This window comes from Papio anubis, chromosome 4, assembly GCF_008728515.1.
Source record: "Papio anubis isolate 15944 chromosome 4, Panubis1.0, whole genome shotgun sequence".
In the NCBI taxonomy this organism is placed as follows: domain Eukaryota; kingdom Metazoa; phylum Chordata; class Mammalia; order Primates; family Cercopithecidae; genus Papio; species Papio anubis.
The window spans coordinates 106334765-106356828 of NC_044979.1; the positions used below are offsets into that span (position 1 = coordinate 106334765).

At 42.0% G+C, this 22064-nt stretch overlaps 1 protein-coding gene across 7 annotated transcripts in view; it reads right to left on the bottom strand.

Annotated features, from left to right (window-relative positions):
* Nucleotides 1-20716: 20716 nt before the first annotated feature.
* AOAH (acyloxyacyl hydrolase) overlaps nucleotides 20717-22064 on the bottom strand; it is a 198448-nt gene continuing 197100 nt past the window's right edge. For 5 of the 7 annotated variants that reach the window (XM_031665358.1, XM_031665359.1, XM_031665362.1 and 2 more), the window contains one exon: nucleotides 20717-21121. In XM_031665358.1, the coding sequence (XP_031521218.1) occupies nucleotides 20993-21121 (129 nt within the window). In that variant the 3' untranslated portion in view covers nucleotides 20717-20992. The remainder of the gene's footprint in view (nucleotides 21122-22064) is intronic. The other 2 variants (XM_003896100.5, XM_021935888.2) reach the window with 2 other exon arrangements.

Consider the following 22064-nt stretch of genomic DNA (forward strand, 5'->3'; position numbering starts at 1 on the left):
TAAATGTTATGTAAAGTTTTCTGAGGAAGAGTGAAAAAATTAAAAGTATTGACTGTTGGGAACCATGAAATATATATATATAATTGATTGCATTAGCTAAAAGGGCATATATATAAATAAATAGACATTCAGAAGAAGCACCCTACCTTTGCTTTTTGAGACAAGGTGTCGCTCTGTTGCCCAGGCTGGAGTGTAGTGGTGTGATCTCGTCTCACTGCAACCTCAGCTTCCCGAGTAGCTGGGATTACAGGCATGTGCCACTGTGCCTGGCAAATTTTCGTATTTTCAGTAAAGACAAGGTTACACCATGTTGGCCAGGCTGGTCTTGAACTACTGACCTCAAGTGATCAGCCCGCCTCAGCCTCCCAAAGTGCTGGGATTACAGGCATGAGCCACCATGCCCTGCCCAGAAGAAGCCCTTGTATCTAATGCAATCAGTTAGTTTAAAAAGTCACATAAAGTGGGAAAGCATAAAAAGAGATTGCCCACACACATGTAAAATAAGGACAGGGATTTTCTTTGAGCAGGAGTCTGTAGAATGAATTATATTAGGTTAGTGCAAATGTAATTGCGGTTTTTGCCATTACTTTTAATTGCAAAAACCACAATGAAAAGTAATGGTAAAAACCGCAATTACATTTGCACCAACCTAAATATACAACCTCTTCCTTACGTAAACAACCAATGTGCACTGTCCAGGCCTCTAAAGAGAACTAAATTTAAACACACTTGTGAAAAAAAGATATGTATATTTGTGTATATCTTTTAATTTTTATAAAAGAATTCTTTAAAAAAATTACCTTTATGTTTTTCTTTTAACAACTTGATTAATATCTCAGTCTACTAGTGTGACTATCAGTCTGTTAGTGTGAATTTGCAGGATTTATGATGAAAATTTTGGAAGGAGATCAGCACTTGAGGAAATAAGACTGGCTTGTCAATCAATATAACCTCTTTGAGTTGAAAGATTGAGTTTATAACTTTAGCGTTAAGTGGTACATGTACACTTGCAGTTTCCAATCTCACCCATCAGATGGTGCCAATACTTCACTAGCAGTTTTGCCACATTGCTTTGGTATCCTCCGATGTGGCATTTGAGAAGCACTGAAAGATTGATTACTTATGCTCTTGATAAAGTTAAGGTTTTTATTATTAATTCAGCTTTAGATGTAGTTAAAAATGAGTACAAGTGTATGACACCCTTCAGATACATTTATGCCAAAGAATTAGGCAGCCTAAAATGAATGGAGAGCTATTTATTTTTCATAGCTATATCCTCTATATCCTACTTCATATTTAATTTATGCAATTCCCCAAGACCAGTTTCTTCTTCTTCTTTTTTTTAATTATACTTTAAGTTCTGGGATACATGTGCAGAATGGGCAGGTTTGTTATATAGGTATACACGTGCCATGGTGGTTTGCTGCACCCATCAACCCCTCATCTACATTAGGTATTTCTCCTAATGCTACCCTTCCACTAGCCCTCCAACCCCCAACAGGCCCCAGTGTGTGATGTTCCCCTCCCTGTGTCCACGTGTTCTCATTGTTCAACTCTCACTTATGAGTGAGAACATGCGGTGTTTGGTTTTCTGTTCCTGTGTTAGTTTGCTGAGAATGAGGGTTTCCAGCTTCATCCATGTCCCTTCAAAGGACATGAACTCATTGGTTCCAAGTCTTTGCTATTGTGAATAGTGCCGCAATAAACATAGCGTGCATGTGTCTTTATAGTAGAATGATTTATAATACTTTGGTATATACCCAGTAATAAGATTGTTGAGTCAAATGGTATTTCTGGTTCTAGATCCTTGAGGAATCACCACACTGTCTTCTACAACGGTTGAACTAATTTACATTCCTACCAACAGTGTAAAAGCTTTCCTATTTCCCCACATCCTCTCCAGCATCTGTTGTCTCCTGACTTTTTAATGATCGCCATTCTAACTGGCATGAGATAGTATCACATTGAGGTTTTGATTTGCATTTCTCTAATGACCAGTGCTGATGAACTTCTTTTCATATGTTTATTGGCTGCATAAATGTCTTCTTTTGGGAAGTGTCTGTTTATATCCTTTGCCCACTTTTTGATGGGGTTGTTTGTTTTTTTCTTGTAAATTCGTTTAAGTTCTTTGTAGACTCTGGATATTAGCCCTTTGTCAGATAGATAGATTGTGAAAATTTTCTCCCTATTCACTCTGATGATAGTTTCTTTTGCTGTTCAGAAGCTCTTTAGTTTAATTAGATCCCGTTTGTCAATTTTGTCTTTTGTTGTCTTTGCTTTTGGTGTTTTAGTCATGAAGTCTTTGCCCAAAACCAGTTTCTACAAGTTAGATCTTTCCAAATTTCCATGTGCTTGCCATCTGCTTCATTGCAGACCAGCCAGGTAGTATGAAAACTTGCTCTGAAGCTGCACTCCTAACTGCACTAGTTATTAAATCACAATTACTTTTGCACCAACCGAATAGCTCCTGGAGTGCTTCCTGGAGTCGGCAGTTTGCACATACCCTGGGAGGCAGAGGGCAAATCGCTCAGTGCTCCTCAGTATCTTTTCCAGGCTCCTGATGGAGTTGAGCAGGCTTCTGTGGTATGGCCATCCCTTGTTTCCTTTCACTTGACTCCATTCATTTGTTCAGTGGTGTTTCCTGAACAAGAGAGGTTATAACTTTTCCTCCTTAAGCTTTGTGCCTTGAGACTCAAGCTCTGTCTAGAAGTAGCAGAATGCTTTGCCCAGAAACTCTGCTTCTCTTTTGGAAGATGACCTGGAACTCACTGATATCATAGAATTTACTCAAAACAACCATAAACGTTCACATAAGCTCTTTTATCATAAATTGAAAGCATACATAGAAGGTCTTGGTACTCAATGAACTGGGAATAGGGGATTTATAAATTAATAATCAAATGAGGATGTCCTCTGGTTCACAGTTCCTTATCTGAAATTCTTTGGGCCAGATGTGCTTTGGAATTCAGAATGTTTTGACTATGTAGAGCTAATATTATGCATATGCTATATATTACAGAATGCTCTGGAAGGGTCTAGGGTTATTCCCTATAATCAACCCATTAATTTTTCTTCAAGGAAACATAAATGTTCATATTAAGTGGGATAAATAAAACCTAAATGGGCTCACGTCAGGGCAGGTCAAGTTGTGCCTCTAAATTGAGCTATGAAACAAATCTTTGGTTGTCAGAGCTTTTTGGATTTGGGGAATGTGGATAAGGTAATGTGGACTTGTATAAGGTGCTTTATGTGTTGTTTCATCTAGTCCTCATAGAAGTCCTGTGTTAAATATAAGGATATACGATGTGAGGAGCCTGAGGGTTAGAGTGGTGAAGTAGCTTTCCTAAGGTTCCACAGCAGAACCAACACTCAAACTATGGCCTAGCTCTAAACAGGCTTAATGTTGCATCGGTTTCCACTTTACTAAATTAGTAAAATGCTAAAACTTCAAGTTCCTTGCCTATGTTTGGCTTTTTGCCCATAGTCTGCACTATTTTTTATTTTCTTTGGCATCCATGAGAAAGAATATGGTTGCATAGTGAACAATTTGCTCTCTGATGGATGGAGGGAAAGGCTCTCACTTGCACCTTTGCAGAGCAGTGGACTGGTTTGGGGAGGGAGCAGAGTTGCAGTGCTGGAGAACAAAACAGTCAACTCTGCAAATGTCAGATTTTTCAGTGGTTGGAGACTCCTGCAGTACACTTGGTCCACACAGCTAGTCAACCTTGATGTTGTCTGCAAAATGATCCAACAACTCATTAATGTCTCTCACTTCCTTTTGCACATTGTGCACTAGCTTGAACTTCTGCTCCTTTGAATGGGGACATCAGAAGTCACTTGGCTTAACCAAATTGTCAGTAGGCCAGGGAGGAACTATTGGCTTTATTCTGTGCATTGTCTCAGGATGGGAATGAATTATATTTTAAAATTGTGCTTTCGAGGCAATTCATAAACCATGTTCCTTTTTTTCATCCTAATTATCCTTTTTCTCCTTTCCCTTATTTCTTTTCCTGTGCCAAATTATAACCCTATTTATAGTCTAAAGTTTAGGGGTATACAATAGTTATATTTTAAATTTGTGCTTTCAAGGTAATTCATAAACCATGTTCCTTTTTGCATCCTAATTATCCTTTTTCTCCTTTTCCTTATTTCTTTCTCTGTGCCAAATTATAACCCTATTTATAGTCTACAGTTTAGGGGCATACAGTCTTTTCTTCCCTGTTGTTTCTTCCTTGTAATGAAATCAGTAACTTAGCAAAAGCATGGATGAGAGCTCTTTTATATACCTGTAAAAATATTGCAGGACACAATAAACTTTGTAACATTTTAATGAACTAAACATTTTATAGACTTTCAAGATTTGTTAGAAAAATTATTCATCTATAGAACTACATATACCAATAAGTCATTCTTAAGGTGCTTTTAAAAGTCCCCCTTGGCTAATTTTTATGAAGGTAGATAGTAGATACACATACTCATGCGTTCACACACCCAGCCTTCCATCTGTCCATAATATTTATACCCAATGATATGCACAAACCATATGTGTTTCATTCCATGAGTTTTGATAAGTGCGTGTATTTATGTAACTCAAACCTTTATCAAAATAGATTATTCCAGAAAATTATTTCATGTTGTTTCCCAGTCAATCTCCAGCTCTCCTATCCCCAAAACACTTTTCTGATCTTTTGCATCGTAGATTAGTTTTACCTGTTCTAGAATCTCTTATATATATGCATTTATATATTCAACATATATACATTCAGCATAATTTTGAGACTCATTTATGTTGTGCATATCAGTAGTTGATTTTATATTGCTGAGTGGTATTTCATGTGTTTATCTATATTGATGGACAACTGGACAGTTTCTAAGTTTTAGCTTTTATGAATGAAGCTGTTATGGGCATTGTTGTACAAGTCTTTCTGTAGACAAGCAACAGTTGATATTTAGGAGAGAGCTTGCTGGGTCATAGGGTAGTGCATAATTAGTTTTATAAGAAGCTTTTCAAAAGGGCTTCTATATGAGAGTTTCAGTTGTTCTACATCCTTGCCAACACTTGCTGCTCTCAATCTTTTCATTTTTGGCCATACTGGTGGGTATTCAGGGGATCTCTGTGATTTTACATTGCATTTACCCGATGATTAAGAATGTTAAACACTGTTTTATGTGTTTTTTGGCCACTCCTACATCTACCTTTGTGATGTGTATGTTCAAAACTTTACTCATTAAAAACATAGATTGCTTCTTTATTATTGAGTTGTAGGAGTTCCTTAAATATTCTGGAGTCATTGTCAGACCTATGTTTTGTGAATATTTTCTCCCACTCTGTGGTGCCTTTGAATGAGCCAAAGTTTGAAATTTTGTCTAATTTGACAGAATAATATTAATTCTTTCTAAAAATGAATTTATCAAGTTCTCTTTGAGTTTTGGTTATTGTTTTTGTGTCTTGTCTAGGAAACTCCTGCCTAGCCCTAAACTGGGAATATGTTTTCTTCTAGCAGCTTTTTAGTTTTGGCTTTTACATTTAATTCTATTCTCTATCTTAGATTAATTTTTACATAAGATATGATACAGAGGTAAATATTCATTGAAAAAATTCGGTTGTTCCAATAGCATTCATTGAAAACACTTTTCTTTTCCCTTGGTTTCTTTGGCACCTTTTTAAAAAAATCAAAAAACCATATAAATGAGGTGTGTTTCTGGGCACCCTATTCTGCTTCCATTGAGTTAGTTGTGTGTCTTGATGTCAGTAACACAGTCTTGACTATTAGAATTATGTTATACATTTTAAGTCAGGTAGTGAAACATCTCTATATTTTCTTTCTTTTTTTCCCCAAAATTGCTTTGGCTAGCTTAGGTTCTTTGTAGTTCTCTGTATATTTTAGAATCAGCTTCAATTTTAAAACAGCCTCTGGGATTATATTTAGGATTATATTTAATCTATAGATCAATTTTAGTAGAATTGACAACATTGAGCATTTAAATTTATGAATATGGTATTAATATAGATACATCCATTTATTTAGGTCTCTTAAACTTTCTTTCAGCAATATATTGTTTTCTTTTCTTTTCTTTCTTTTTTTTTTTTTTTGAGACAGGGTCTCCCTCTGTCGTTCAGGCTAGAGTGCGGTGGCACAATCTTAGCTCACTGCAACCTCTCCCTCCCTGGTTCAAGCAATTCTCCTGCCTCAGCCTCCTGAGTAGCGGGGATTACAAGCGCCTGCCACCACGCCCAGTTAATTTTTGTGTTTTTAGTAGAGATAGGGTTTCACTATGTTGGCCAGGCTGGTCTCAAACTCCTGAACTCAGGTGATCCACTTGCCTTGGCCACCCAAAGTGCTGGGATTACAGGTGTAAGCCGGAGCACGCAGCCAGTTTTCAATATAGAGGTCTTACACATCTTTTGTCAGTTTACTCCAAAGTATTTAGTGCCTTATGATATCATTTTAAGTTAAATTTTAAAGAAAATACACTTTCCAATTGTCTGGGCTGCAGTATATAAAAATTACATCTTTTATCAGAATATAATCTTATTTTTATTAGAGAACTTATTTTTTAGAAGCATAGAAATTGCAGATTGTATAGGCAGCCATGGATAAAATTTAGTCCTCTGAATAAAATTCTACCCTGAAGGTTAACAAGAATTGGATGACGCCTGCACATAGCCTAAATTCCCATGGCTGGGCTTTTTTTTTTTTTTCCCCCCGCCTCTACTGCAGTGTCTATTGCAGCCTTTTTTCCACCTCCCGCCCCCCATGGCCTCCTCCACTATCAACTTTCTTCCCCAGAGGAGTGGTACATTATTTGCTACAATCGATGAACTTACATTGACACATCGTTATCGCCCAAAGCCTAGATATTTTCTTTATGTTTCATTTTCTTCAGTTTGAGTAGGATATGCCTAAGTGTAGATTTTTTGACACATTTATCCCTCCTTGGTGTTCTCTGAGCTTCTTGGATCTGTGGTTTGGTGTCTGACATTAATTTGGGAATACCTGTAGTCATTTTTGCTTCAAATATTTCTTCTGTTCCTTACTCTTCTTCTTCTCTTTGTATTCCCACTGTAGTTTATCTACAGTTCTTGGATATTCTGTTCCAGGTTTTTCCCCCCTTTCTCTTTTCAGTTTGGGAAGTTTCTGTTGACATATCCTCAAGCTCAGACATTCTTTCCTCAGCTGTGTCTAGTCTACTAATGAGTCCATCAAAGGCAATCTTCCTTTCTGTCACATGGTTTTTATTTCTAGCATGTCTTTTTGATTCTTTCTTAGAATTTGTATCTCCTTGATTACATTGCCCATCTGCTCTTTTATTTAATCTTTATTTTTTAACAGGTATATAGTAGGTATATTTATTTTTATATATATCCTTTCTATTACATGTTTATTATTTCTAGCATGTCTTTCTGATTCTTTCTTAGAATTTCTATCTCCTTGATTACATTGCCCATCTGTTTTATTTTAATTTTTATTTTTTAATGGGTACATAGTAGGAATATATATTTATGGGGTACATGAGAAATTTCGATACAGGCATACAATGCATAATCATCACATCAGGGTAAATGGGTATCCATCACCTCAAGCATTTATTATTTCTTTGCATTATAAACATTCCAATTATACTCTTTTAGTTATTTAAAAATATATAATAAATTACTGTTGACTGTAGACACTCTGTTGTGCTACCAAATACTAGATTTTTTTTTTTTTTGGAGATAGAGTCTTGCTCTGTCACCCAGGCTGGAGTGCGGTGGGGTGATCTTGGTTCACCACAACCTTTGCCTCATAGGTTCGAGTGATTCTCCTCTCTCAGCCTCCTGAGTAGCTGGGATTACAGGCATGCACCAGCATGCTCAGATAATTTTTGTATTTTTAGTAGAGATGGGGTTTTGTCACGTTGCCCAGGCTGGTCTCGAACTTCTAACCTCAAGCGATAACACCCACCTTGGCCTCTCAAAGTGCTGGAATTATAGGCATGAGCCACTGTGCCTCGTCCCAAATACTAGATCTTATTTCTTCTATTTAACTATTTTTTTTGTACCCATTAGTCATCCCCACTTCCTCCCCTCTACTGGGTCTAGGCTCTGATAACCATCATTCTACTCTCTATCTTCATGAATTCAATTGTTTTAATTTTTAGCTCCTACAAATGAATGAGAACATGTGACATTTGTCTTTCTGTGCCTGGCTTATTTCACTTAACATAAAGACCTCCAGTTCCATTCATGTTGTGGCAAGTGGCAGCATCTTGTTCCTTTTATGGCTGAATAGTGCTCTATTGTGTATATGTAACCACATTTTCTTTATCCATTCATCTGTTGATAGACACTTATGTTGCTTCCAAATCTTGGTTGTTATGAATAGTGCTGCAAAAAACATGGGAGTGCAGATATTGCTTTGATATATTGATTTCCTTTTTTGGGGGTATATACTTAGCAGCGACTTGCTGGATCACATGATAGCCCTACTTTTAGCTTCATGAGGAACCTCCAAACTGTTCTCCACAGTGGTCGTACTAATTTACATTCCCCCCAACAGCGTACGAGGATTCCCTTTTTTCCACATCCTCAGCAACATTTGTTATTGCTTTTGGATATAAGTCATTTTAACTGAGGTGAGATGATATCTGTAGTTTTGATTTGCATTTCTTTGATCTGTGATGTTGAGCACTTTTTCAGATGTCCGTTTGCCATCTGTACGTCTTCTTTGGAGAAATGTCTGTTCAGATCTTTTGCCCATATTTAAGTTGGAGTATTAGAATTTTTTCCTGTAGAGTTGTTTGAGCTCCTTATATATTCTGGTTATTAATCACTTGTCAGATGGATAATTTGCAAATATTTTCTCCCATACTGTGGGTTGTCTCCTTATTTTTTTATTTATTTTATTTTTTTATTTTGAGACAGAGTCTTACTCCATTACCTAGGCTGGAGGGTAGTGGCATAATCTTGACTTACTGCCACCTCTGCCTCCCGGGTTCAAGCGATTCTCAGGCCTCAGCCACCTGAATAGCTGGAATTACAGGTGCACACCACCACATCTGGCTAATTTTTGTATTTTTAATAGAGACAGGGTTTCACCATATTGGCCAGGCTGGTCTTGAACTCCTGACCTCAGGTGATCTGCCCACTTTGGCCTCCCAAAGTGCTGAGATTACAGTTGCGAGCCACTGTGCCTAGTCTGTTGTTTCCTTTGCTATGCAGAAACTTTTTAACTTGACGTGATCCCATTTGTCTGTTTTTGCTTTGGTTGCCTGTGCTTGTGGGGTATTCCTCAAGAAATCTTTCCCAGATCAATGTCCTGGAGAGTTTCTTCACTGTTTTCTTTTAGTAGTTTCGTAGATTGAGGTCTTCTGCATATGGATATCCACTTACCCGTCTGTTCTTACATGTTGTCCATTAGAGCCCTTAACATACTGGTCATAGTTATTTTAAATGCCTAGGGTAATAGCTCCAACATCCCTGTCATATCTGAGTGTGGTCTGATGCTTGCTCTGTCTTTTCAAACTGTTTTTGCCTGTTAGTGTGCCTTGCACTTTTTTGTTGAAAGCCAGTCATGACATATCTAGTACTACTTCCATTGGGTCAGGCATGGTGGCTCACACCTGTCATCCCAGCATGCCTGACATCCCAGCTGAGGAGGGAGGATCGTTTGAGGCTAGGAGTTCAAGACCAGCCTGGGCAACATAGTGGGGCCCCGTCTCTACAAAAACAAAACAAAATGAAACACCCCTGCCCCCTACTTCCATTGGATGTTTCTGCTTCTGGGTTTCGGCTTCAGTGAGTTGGAATTCTCCGCATCTGCCTCTCTCTCCAATGCTTGGGAAATGGTTTGCTCTGTGACTTCAGATCTCTGGCAGATCTAAGAAGGGTTGTTGATTTTCAACCCGTCCAGCCTTTTTCTTGTTAGGATGGAGTGACAACTTTCAAACTCACTACACGCTGGATCAGAAAACAGAAACCTCTCAATGTAATTTTAAATTACGTTTATCTAATTATAAGTGAAGTTAAACAGATTTTTATATTTTTTATGTGTAAGGTGCCTTTGATTCTATTTTCTCTTAACTTTAGCCATTCATGCCTTCTGCCAATTTAAAAACTGAATTGTTAGCTTTTTCCTTCTTGCTTTTTAAGAACTCTTCATGTCCCAGGGAGATTAGCTCTTCATCTGTGAAATGGGGTGTGTGTCCCCCCATTTTGCCACTTGTCTTTTGACTCTGCTTATGGTGTTTTCACCGTACAAAAACTTTTACTTTTAAGAAGTCAATTTATCAATATTTACATGGTTTCTGGGCTGGGCACAGTGACTCATGCTTGTAATCCCAGCACTTTGGGAGGCTGAGGCGGGTGGACCGCTTTTAGCTCAGGAGTTTGAGACAAGCCTGGGCAACACGGTGAAACCCCATCTCTACAAAAAATACAAAAATTAGGTGGGCATTGGTGGTTTGCACCTGTAGTCTCAGCTACTCAGGAGGCTGAGGCTGGAGAATCACTTGAGCCTGGGAAGCGGAAGTTGGAGTGAGCCAAGATCTCACCACTGCACTACAGCCTGGGCGACAGAGTGGGAACCCATCTTGAAACAAACAAACAAACAAACAACAAACAAAAAATGGTTTCTGGGTCCTGAGTCAGGCATGAATTCTAAAATAGTTTGAAATGCATAATGTTAAAGAGGAATTATTTTATTATTATTTAAAACACCATTTGCCATAATTGCTGTGTCTCCCAAGGGAGTGGCATACTTTCCCTCCAGGGCAGAGTTTTCGGCAACCCCTCCTTGCGCCTACTAATGAATCATTTAATGTAGAAAGAGAGCCCTCAGAGGAACAACATAATGAGAAAAGAAATAATTTACTCTGCACAATGATAAAGAATAGGTTAAGTTTCAAGGAGTACCTCCCTTAGGGCTTTAAGGGAGGAGTGGAGGGAGAGGAGGAGCAATGAGCAGTGTGGTGGGTTCAGCTGCAGAGGAGGGGCCCAGTGGAAAATCCCCGGGTGGGGCACTAAAAGGCAGGGACGTGTGACTGACTTCCAGTTTTAGGTCATCTGCTTCTCTGTGCTGCAGGACAACTTTCTGCATTATTCCCAAACCGTCATTAAATATGCACTGGCACAGCCAACAAGAAGAAAATGGGATAAGGTACGGTCAAGAAAGCAGAAGAGGACAAATGTGGTGGCTCACCCTGTATTCCCAGCATTTCGGGAGGCCGAGGCTGGAAGATTGATTGAGCCCAGGAGTTAGACACCATCCTGGGCAACATAAAGAGAACCGGTCTCTACACAGCTGTAAAGAAAAGTTAGCTGGAGGTGGTGGTGTATGCCTGTAGTCCCCGTTACTTGGGAGGCTGAAGCAGGAGGATTACTTGAGCCGGGGGTTGGGGGACACGGGTTGAGGCTGTAGTGTGCTGTGATTGTGCCACTTCACTCCTGAAAGAAATAAAGTAGAAGAAAGCTAAAGGGGATTTCTAGCAAGGAAAATAAGAAAGTGCAGTTTGGGTCTGACTCAGGAGTAATTGTGGGACAATTCCTTTCCCCCAAATAGTCCAGAGCAGTGGTTTGACACTTTGTCTGCACAAGAGAATCATCCCGGGAAGCACTTTGGAACCACAGATGCCTAGGATTTCACCCAGGCCAATTAAATTCAATGCTCTTTGGGTGTGACCCAGGCATCAGGAGAGTTTTGAAAGTTCCCAGGTTATAGCAATGTACAGCCACAATTGGAAACCACTGTCTAGATCAGTGCTTCTCCAACTTTAACATGCAAACAAATCACCGAAGGATATTGTTTAAATGCAAATTATGATTCAGTAGTAGGCAGGCTCGCTATTTTGCATTTTTAACAAACTTCCAGGTGAGGCTAGTCTGATGACCACATTTTGAGTAGCAAGGGATAGAGGTAGCTGACAGGTCCGTTCCACATATTGCCAAATTGGTATCCAGAAGGTTCTAATTTACACTTGTAGAGATTGCTACTTGTCCTTCTATATCTATCCTCCTTTCTCTTCTGGTAATAAAACTGCCTATTTTCAGTTACCTGCTTGGCTAGACAAACATTTTTAGCTTTCTTTAAAGGTGCATGGCCATGGGACTGAGATGGGCTTCCTGGGGTGCAAGTGGAAGTTGCATCCTCAAGGAAGAAAGAGTGGCCTTCCTCTCTTCTTCCCTCTTCCTGCTCGCTCAAATGCAGTCCTGGTGGTGTTGCTCCGGAGGCTGTCTTGAATCACAAAACAGAAGTTATATGCTGAAGGTGGCGGCAGCAAAGAGAAGTTGTGTCTGGAATTGGTTCTTTCCGGTGGATTCTTGGTCTCGCTGACTTCGGGAGTGAAACCTCAGACCTCCACAGTGAGTGTTACAGCTCATAAAGGTAGTGTGGACCCAAAGAGTGAGCAGCAGCAAGATTTGTTTTCAAGAGCAAAAGAATAACCTCTCCACCGCATGGAAGGGAACCCCACCAGGTTGCTGCTGCTGGCTTGGGTGGCCAGCTTTTATTCCCTTATTTAGCCCCACCCACATCCTGCTGATTGGTCCATTTTACAGAGTGCTGATTGGTCCATTTTACAGAGTGCTGATTGATCCATTTTACAGAGTGCTGATTGGTGTGTGTACAATCCTTTAACCAGACACAGAGAGCTGATTGGTGCGTTTTTACAGGATGCTGATTGGTGCACTTACAAATCTTTAGCTTGACACAGAGTGCTGATTGGTGTGTTTACAAACCTTTAGCTAGACAGAAAAGTTCTCCAAGTCCCCACCTAACCCAGAAGCCCAGCTGGCTTCACCTCTCAGAAGGAGTCCATGGCAACATGGAGTCCTGTCTGAGCCCTGCACCACCCACCAATGGGAGTCCTTTATGTGAAAAAAATAACCTTTTTTTTGTTTGAAGAAAAACCCATTATTACTCTGGATTGTACCCATAAGCAGTTGAACCTAACCCTAAAGACACTTAGGCCTTCCAATAGACTAGGAGTGTGTTGGTATGTTTCCCTCTATAACAACCATGCAGGAGTTGGATTTTGAAGAAGGAGGAGTGTTCCAGTTTCTCAGAGGAAACAGCCTATGGAAAAGCATGGAGCTGTGAGAGGGTGAGCCTTTTCTTCAGTTCACTGTCACTGCATAAAAACCCCCTCGGAAACTTAGAGGCTTGAAAGAGGAAGAGTGCATTATATCCCATGGTTCTGTGGGTTGGCTGGGCTTGAGCTCAACTGGAAGGTCCAAAATGCTCATTCACACTTTTGAGGCCTCAATGTGGGCTGAGGTACCTCAGTTTTTTTCCATTCAGCCTTTCTCCTTCACGTGGTGTGTCATCCCCCAGGGTTTCTCTTGCAGGAGTGTAGCCTGGACTTCCCCACATTGATAAAGGAGTTAAGAAAAAAATCACTTAGGCAGATAGTTAGGGTATGGAGTCCTTGGTAAGTCTTTTCTCTTTAATGAAAAGCAGTGCCAAATCATTTTATAACAAAGAGCAGCCTGTAAAGTCTAACTGCAGACATAGACAAGCAAGCTGGGAGCTTGCATGGGTGAATGCTGGCAGGAACTGGGGACTAGACTTGTTCAAGATGGTGGCTCCATCTTCCCTTCTCTTTGTCAGCCACATGTGCAGTAAAGAGGAGACAAGATGGCGCTGATCAACTAAAAAGTCCATTTGCCTAATACAATGAGGGTGGGGCGACTAGCCTTCCACACTATGTAAACATCATACCTGATAGAACCAATCTGTGAGCCCTAAGTAAATCAGACACAGCCTTCTCCAGCCTGCTTATAAAATCTGCTGCAGTCTGCTGCCTCCCTGCTTTTCGGATGCCTTCCTTTCTCTCTCTCTCTCTTAGAGAGCTGCTCTCCTGTCTCCTTTCTTCTATTAAACTTTCCACTCCTTAACCCACCCACATGTGTTCATGTCTTGAATTCCTTCTCAGGGATAGACAACGAATGCCAGGGTATATATCCCAGACAATGTAGCCGTTTCAGCATGGTGGCTGTGAGATCTAAAAGGGTGCAGAGGGCAGCTTCACCTCCTAAGGGCAAGGCTTGGGTGTGGCAGTCTCACTTGCATTTCCTTCTGTGGGCCAGCCCAGCTTCAAGGGCTGGGAATAGATGCCGCCTCTCATTGGAGGAGAAGCAGGCACATGTGGGAGGGCAGCCATTGTTGGCAACCAGCTTTGGAGACTTACCTACTGCCCGTGTTTTGTAATGACAAGCTTCCTGTGACTGGGACGCAGGATCAAAGAAGAAATGGGCGGGAGAGAGAGCCTGGAGAGACATGGACTTTGCAGGTGACGAGTTTGGAGTTTAGGCTGCAGGCAAAGCTGACTCTAGCACATGTGGTGGTCAGATCACATCCTGGTTACAATGATGCTAAGAGCCACTGTTGATTCACCACTCAGCATGGTTTACAAATGTCATCTTCTTAATAAATGCAGGATAGCCTAGCAGCTAGGGGCAAGGACCCTGGAGCCAAACGGCTTGCCTTCAACTTCATAACTCATCACATTATTATTATTGAGACAGGATCTCACTCTGTTGCCCAGGCTGGATTGCAGTGGTTCGATCGTTGAACTGGGCTCAAGTGATCCTCCTGCCTCAGCCTCAGTCTCCTGAGTAGCTGAGAATATAGGTGCGCACCACCATGCTTGACTGACTTTTTATTTTTGTGCAGGGCCCTCACCATGTTTTCCAGGCTGGTCTCAAACTCTTGGGCTCAAGCGATCCTCCTGCCTTGCCCTCCCAAAGTGCTAGGATTGCAGGCATGAGCCACCATGCAGGGCACCTGACTCCATGTATTAGCTGTGCAGTCTCAGGCAAGTTACGTAATTGTTCTTGGCCTCCTGTCTGTAAAAGTAGGGAATCATAGCAGACCTGCCACATGTGGTTGCTGTAAGGGTTAAGTGAGATCATATATGCACTGTACTTGCCACTTACCCCTCTGTAAGCATTAGCTCTTGTTAATGCTCACAACAGTGCTGGAAAACGGTACTATTGCTCCCATTTTAAGGAGGAGGTAACTGAGGCACCAGGAGCCTAAGGCTTCCAAGGCCTGTTGCTTCATGAATTCCCACCGATTGTGTTTCCATGTGTCCCCAGCTCCAGGAGGCAGCTGAACAGGATTTTGTTCTTTCCATGAGACTTATGTGAGCCTGGTGTCTCTACCTGTCCCTGAAGAGTCCTTTGCTTCCCTACAGCCTCACTCAACCTCCTGGCTCCAGCTGATATTTGCAGAAAGTCACTGTAATAATATTAACGGCTGGGGGCTTTTCTGAGCCTGTGCAAAGTACGCATCTTGGAGGGCAGAGTCCTCAGGTGATACTGAAAGTTTCTGGGGTATGAAGCTGCCTTGAGCCTGGACAGGTCATGGAAGCCCTTGGTGCATCCTCTCAGCCATCTTTCTGCTGAGGTTTATTGGCTGGAGCTTTGTGAACCTGTGAGTTACATTAGCACTCTGAGGCCGGAAGGCTTCCTATAAATGCTCCATGTAATTAATTATAAACAAAGCAGCCAGCCAGGAGCACAATACCCAAAGAAATCCTTAGCAAGCCTCAACGTGTGCTCTTTATTTCTCCTCTGCCTTTCCGTCCATCCAAAGTGTAATCCTCCTTAACGACAGATTCATGATGATAAGACCATTCATTTTGATACTGCAGTTTTAAGAAGTGACCCAGAAAACAGGCTTTAAAAGCAACCTCTCCCATTCCCCTTTACCCTAAGCAAAGGCCCAGATTAAAAGAGACTTATCTTGTATGAATATTTATGCTACAGCCTCTGCCAAATCAGATTAGGGGAGTTCATCCCGCCAGGCAAACACAGGTTCTGTACTCAGATTTAATCAGAAACTGACATGTTAATAGCATATTGATGCATCCATCCATCAGGAAATCCATACAGCACCGTGAATGTGCACCGTGCATCTCGGGGCCCAGGAGAGTTGCTGTCTTTGTCACTTTTGGTTCTACTAGGAGAGCTGTTGTTGCAATGAAAGGGGTTCCAAAGACATTCTGCCTCACACCAAAGATGAGAGGTTGGGAATTCTGGTCTTAAAATGCCTGGGAAATCCCTTTCTTGACACTGCCAGGGAGTGTGTGAGACAGAGGCTGATTTCTCTACACAGCATCTTCCAAGGCACTTCTGAAGAACCAGACACCACAGGGTGTTAATAAGTATCATGAGAACAAAACGCTCAGGTCAAAATGTTGGGTAAATGATGAGTTTAGCAGACTTTTTTTTTTTTTTTTTTTTTTTTTAAGACGGAGTCTCACTCTGTCACCCAGGCTTGATTGCAGTGATGCGATCTCGGCTCACTGCTATCTCCACTTCCCGGGTTCAAGCGATTCTCCTCCCTCAGCCTCTGGAGTAGCTGAGATTACAGGTGCGCACCACCACACCCAGCTAATTTTTGTATTTTTAGTAGAGACAGTGTTTCACTATGTTGGCTAGGATGGTCTCGATCTCCTGACCTCGTGATCTGCCTGCCTCAGCCTCCCAAAGTGCTGGGATTACAGGGGTGAGCCACTGTGCCCGGCCCAGACTGTTTTTACTGTAGAACTTCCACCCTGTGACTTTCCAGGAAGCAAATAAATTACGCTGTGCATCCAAACTTTTTAGACTTTGGAGTTCTTCCTTCTCAAAGCATCACCCCCTCAGAGCATGCAACTTTTTTGTGCCATGGAGCCCCATGGCAGGTTGGGGAAGCCTGAGGATCCCTTCTCAGAATAACATTTTCATTTTATTTTATTTTAGACAAGGTCTTGCTCTGTCAACAGGCTGCAGTGCCGTGGCAAGATCACGGCTCACTGCAGCCTTGAACTTCTAGGCATAAGCCATCCTCCTGCCTTAGCCTCCTAAGTAGCTGAGACCACAGGCATGTGCCACTATACCCAACTAATCGTTCTGACTTTTGGTAAAGACAGGGTCTCACTGTGATACTCAGGCTGGTCTGGAACTCCTGAGCTCAAGCAGCTTTTCCACCTTAGCCTCCCAAAGTGCTGGGATTACAGGCGTGAGCCACTATGCCCAGCCAGAATAACATTTTTAAGTGCAAAAAAATAAAACACGTAGGATTACAAAGAATACCAATTCTATTAAAATAAAATATCAAACAATATTTTGAGATATTAAAAAATGAGCATATATAAATATATGTGCTTTTTTTTGGATGTGTTAAATAAGATAAAAAGTTGGTTCTAATAAGTACAGTTGTTTTAAAGTATTGATGTTTTAAAGTGTAAGATATACTTGATCCTCATGGTTCACTGACCACATATTTGTGAATTCACCTCCTTGCTAAAATTTATTTGTAACATTAATGTGTACTTGTGGCACCTTTGCAGTCATCTGTGCCCATGCACAGAGCAATGGCAAATTTGGGTTGCCCAACTGGCACATTCCCCAGATGAGATTGGTTGGCAAGGTGAAGTTTTGCCTTTTTTTTTTTTTTGAGACAGAATTTTGTTCTTGTCGTCCAGGCTGGCATGCAATGGCATGACCTCGGCTCACTGCAACCTCCGCCTCCCAGGTTCAAGTGATTCTCCTGCCTCAGTCTCCAGAGTAGCTGGGATTATAGGCGCACACCACCACGCTCAGCTGATTTTTTGTTTTTTTAGTAGAGACGGTGTTTCCCCATGTTGGCCAGGCTGGTCTCGAACTCCTGACCTCCAGGTGATCCACCTGCCTCGGCCTCCCAAAGTGCTGGGATGACAGGCATGAGCCACTGCGCCTGGTTAAGTTTTGCCTTCTTGTTTCAGCTCTCATACTGCAAACCTATGTCCCCTTTGCAGTATACTTAGTGCCACATTTTTGGCATTTTATGCTTTTTCTCGGTGATGTTGCTGGCCACGAAGGGCAGTGCTGAAGTTCTATTGAGTGCTGCTAAGTGATGTGCCACAGAAGGCTGCAACGCGCCACACAGAGAAAATCACCCCAGTGGTAGATGAGCTCTTTGCAGGCAGGAGTTACAGTGCTGTTGCCTGTGAGGTCAATGTTAATGAATCCACTGTATATTAAATATGGTGTCTTTTCAACAAAAACTACATAGAGAACCAAGTTATGTGTTGACTGGCTGGTGAAAATGTTCAGACTGCAGGCTCACAGGAACCTAGCCTTGTGCTTCCCCTAAGGACAATGGTTCAGCACGTGCTAATTCAGTGTTCATGGCAACTTTATAGAACATAACTGTTATGAAAAATAAGAAGCAACAGTATCTGCAACAACTGCAATGTGATGTGAAAGTATTTGTGACAAAGACTAATTCAGCTGTGTTTTGTTACCTACATTCACTATGAAAGGAAATGCTAAATTTTAGCATTTGCATTTAGAAGACAGTGAAGACTTATTTTTTTCCCCATTCAAGTTTACAGGCACTATTAATTCTGGGGATCCGTAAGGACCCTAGTTAAGAATATTTTCTCTAGTGGGATTAAATCAGTGACAGAGAGCAGGGAGGGATAGGGAAGCTGGTGCGGATTCTGGGGAGATTCAGGTCCGGTCACATTGTTTATCAATACAAGTCCCATATAGAGATTTTTTAGCTGATCTGCTTCTTCTGGGGAGCTGACTTTATTTTTGTCACCAGGGCCTGAACCCAAAAGGCTCAGCACGAAATGAAAAATGCCAGCTGTGGGTGGAAATAGACATTTTGGTAATTACTCATGTGGCAAATGGTGACCTCCATTTCAATAGCGAAGGGCAAGCCTGGTCTCTCCTCTGATAACAAGAGAGAGTATCTGTTTCTTTTTTTTCTTTTTCTTTTTCTTTCTTTTTTTTTTTTTTTGAGACAAGGTCTCATTCTATTCCCCAGGCTGGAGTGCAGCGGTGCGGTCTGGGCTCACTGCAGCCTCGACTTCCTGCTGGGCTCAAGTGATCTTCCCAAGCAGCTAGGACCACAGGCGTGTGCCACCACACCCAGCTAATTTTTGTACTTTTTGTAGAGACAGGGTTTCACCATGTTGCCCAGGCTGATCTTGAACTCCTGAGCTCAAGCGACCCTCCCACCTCCGTCTGCCGAAGTGCTGGAATTATAGGTGTGAGTCACAGCGCTCGGCTGGGAGAGAGAAATTATAATAGAGTTTTGGGGTGTTTAGATGAAGATGACACAGGAGCCCCGAGTCCCCTCACCAAGTGTGCCCAGGGAAGAAGGCGCCTCTGATGGCTTTTCTTTCTCACTCTTCTCACCGTGATGAGCGAGGAGCGTGATTCAATGGGTCTAATTCAAATGTGTCAAAAAAGAGGCTGCTGATTTTGCTTTTAAATAGTAAGAAATAACAGTGTGACCTGGAGAGCAACACTAACTTCTCATTCATTTACTCATTCAGTGCTATTTGTTGTGCATCTGCAGTGGTCAGGCATTGTGTTGGGGGCTGGACACAGGAGTACACGTGACCAGCCAGGTACCGATCTCATGGAGCCTGCAGTTCAGGTTTCGGTGCTTTTTTCCACAACCCCTCCAAGAATGGGGAGATGCGGAGGGCTGCATGTCAACCCAGGAAAGCCCTTCAGGTGCCTCTCAGTGGACAATCCTCAGACACCATCATTCTGGAAAACTTGAGGCTGAAGACAGTAGCTCAAGGGGCACCAGTGCAAAAATACAGGATAAGCGCTATTATAAAAAGTACACAAAGCACAGGGACAGAGCATTCTCAAGCCAGAGAGAAAGACTTGGTCAAATCTCAAAGAAGGAACGTGTCTGGAGCATAGAAAATGCAGGCAGAAGTGAATGAGCCTTGCCCGGGCCCCTGATCCAGGGGAGAAGGCCTGACCTCAGACTCAAGTTTTGCAGGCAATAGTGGTATTTAGTATTAATTTCCATGTAGTATTTTTTTGCAGTATTTGTGTTTTCTGAAAAAGTGAGATGAGGTCACCATCCTCTTCTACCTCTCAATTCCTTGATGCTGTGCCTCAGAGTAAGGTCAGAGCTCAGGATTTGGGTACCTTTGTTTTCCTGCCTGAGCCCATTCAGAGGATGGAACTGGTTAGATGTTAGGTGATTCCCCAAGGTTGTGGGTGGTCAGGTCTAAGATAATTTAAACAGTCTTTTTTAGAGGGGTGGGAAGTGACAGGTTCAGAAAAGACATATAGGGTGGGAGAAGGGAGGTGGTCAGGCCGGGGGACCCTCCCTTTACTCTGGAGTCTTCCTGTACAGATTAAATAAGTGTACTTTGGGTATCTATCACCTTAAATATTTGTCTTTTCTTTACACTAGAAACATTCAAATTATTTCCTTCTAGAGATTTAAAACAAAATATACAATAGCATTTTGTAAACTATAGTCACCCTACTGATCTATCAGACACTAGGCCTTATTTCTTTTATCTAACTATACATTTATACCCGCTAATCAACTAATAAAATACTTTAAAGGAAAAAAATTGTATTGTCATTTTTCTGGACTTTGTGAGGTTATATGGTACTTGTCAACTTTTAAACATTTGTAATTTGTGCTGATTTCTTTCCTCATTCTAAATGTGTATTTAAGTTCATATCTAATTTTGTATTTATAGTCTTGTGTTATGTTTTTCAAGGGGGCCTCATGAAGCCTGGTCTGCCCCCTTGTGTGAGTCCTTGGCAGCTGGCCAGCCGCCTGCATAGGAGGAGCCTCAGCTCGCCAGGCCATTTTTAAGAAGTTAACAACACAGGGAGGATCAGTCCCCTGGCATGCCAAGACCTTGGGTAAATTGCTGAACATCACTGGACTTCTTAAGTGTTTTTAGAAACTCCTTTTAGAACAATTAGCTGTAAAGGGCACAGATACTCTCTTGCTTGGAATGGCACCCAAAGCACTTTATTAAAGGTTATTTCAGGAACAATGGAAGGGTTACTGATCCCAGGAGCACACAGCATTGCACGGTCATCCAGATATGCTCTTCACTGAGAGAAAGACATTTTGCAAAGATGCTGCTGAAGGAGACTCCTTTGGGCCTGTGACGTAGCAGCCCCCACAGGGTTTGTGGAATGAGTTTACCCACGCCTCTGCCTCCCTGTGCTCCCCAAGGGTGCATGCTCCTGAGAGGCTCAGTGCCCGCCTTGGTCTCCAAACACCTGTTTAATCTGGGGGTTGAATGGATTCTTCTTTCCCAGGATTTGGGGCCACTGGAGCTGCACCTTCTCCCAGAAACGATCCGCAAACAACAGCAAAGCCACCTGTGAGAGAGAACCCAAAGGAGGAGGAAAAGGGAAATTAGGACAGATCACTTACCAACAAGATTTCCCACATGCTTTCTGCCAGAGACATCCTCTAGGATGGCCCCGTGACTCCCAGCCCCATTTCTCTGTATAACCTCCATCCCTTGCTGGTGGTGGGACCTATCACTTGGTTCTAACAGAGGAAATGTGGCCGTGGTGAGGAGACGCTGCTTCAGCGATGCTGTCACGTTGTGTGAGGCTTGGCCTTGCTAGTGACTGGCTTTGGAGGCTCTCCTTTCTGGGCTGAAACTGGGGGTGATCCAGCTGCCATCCAGCCTGAAGCTGGCTCATCAGTCCTGCAGACTCACGGGAATGAATCTGCCAACAGCCCGAATGAGTTTGAAAGTAGTTCTTCCCCAGATTAGTCTCCAGATGAGAACGTGGCCTGGATACCATGCTTTGATTTTCATTTGTGACACCCTAAGCAGAGGACCTAGTTAAGCTGTGACCCACAGAAACTATGAGATCATAAGTGTGTATTGTGTTAAGCTGCTAAGTGTATGTAATTTGTTTTTTCAGTAATAGATTAAAAATTCACTTTATCAGAAATTCACTTTTTATTCATCTGTGGACAGCTGGCATTTACTGCAGGCCTAAGGCTTGGGTTTTAGAGGTGAACATGGTATGTTCTTCCTTCCAGAAAGTCTCAGCCTAGTAAGGTAACCAGACATGCAAAATGACACCACCAAGCCCACAGGGAGGGCTGGGAGGCTGATGCACACATGGGAAAGGGAAGACATGTCACTTCTGTCTGGTGGGGGAAGGGGTGGGATCTCTCTGAAGAAGGTGGTGGCTGAGATGAATTTTCTAGGAGTTCCGCAGACAGATGATGTGGGGAAACAGTGCAATGGTAGAGGACACAGCATGTGCAAAGGCTCAGAGCTGTGGGAGAGAATGACAT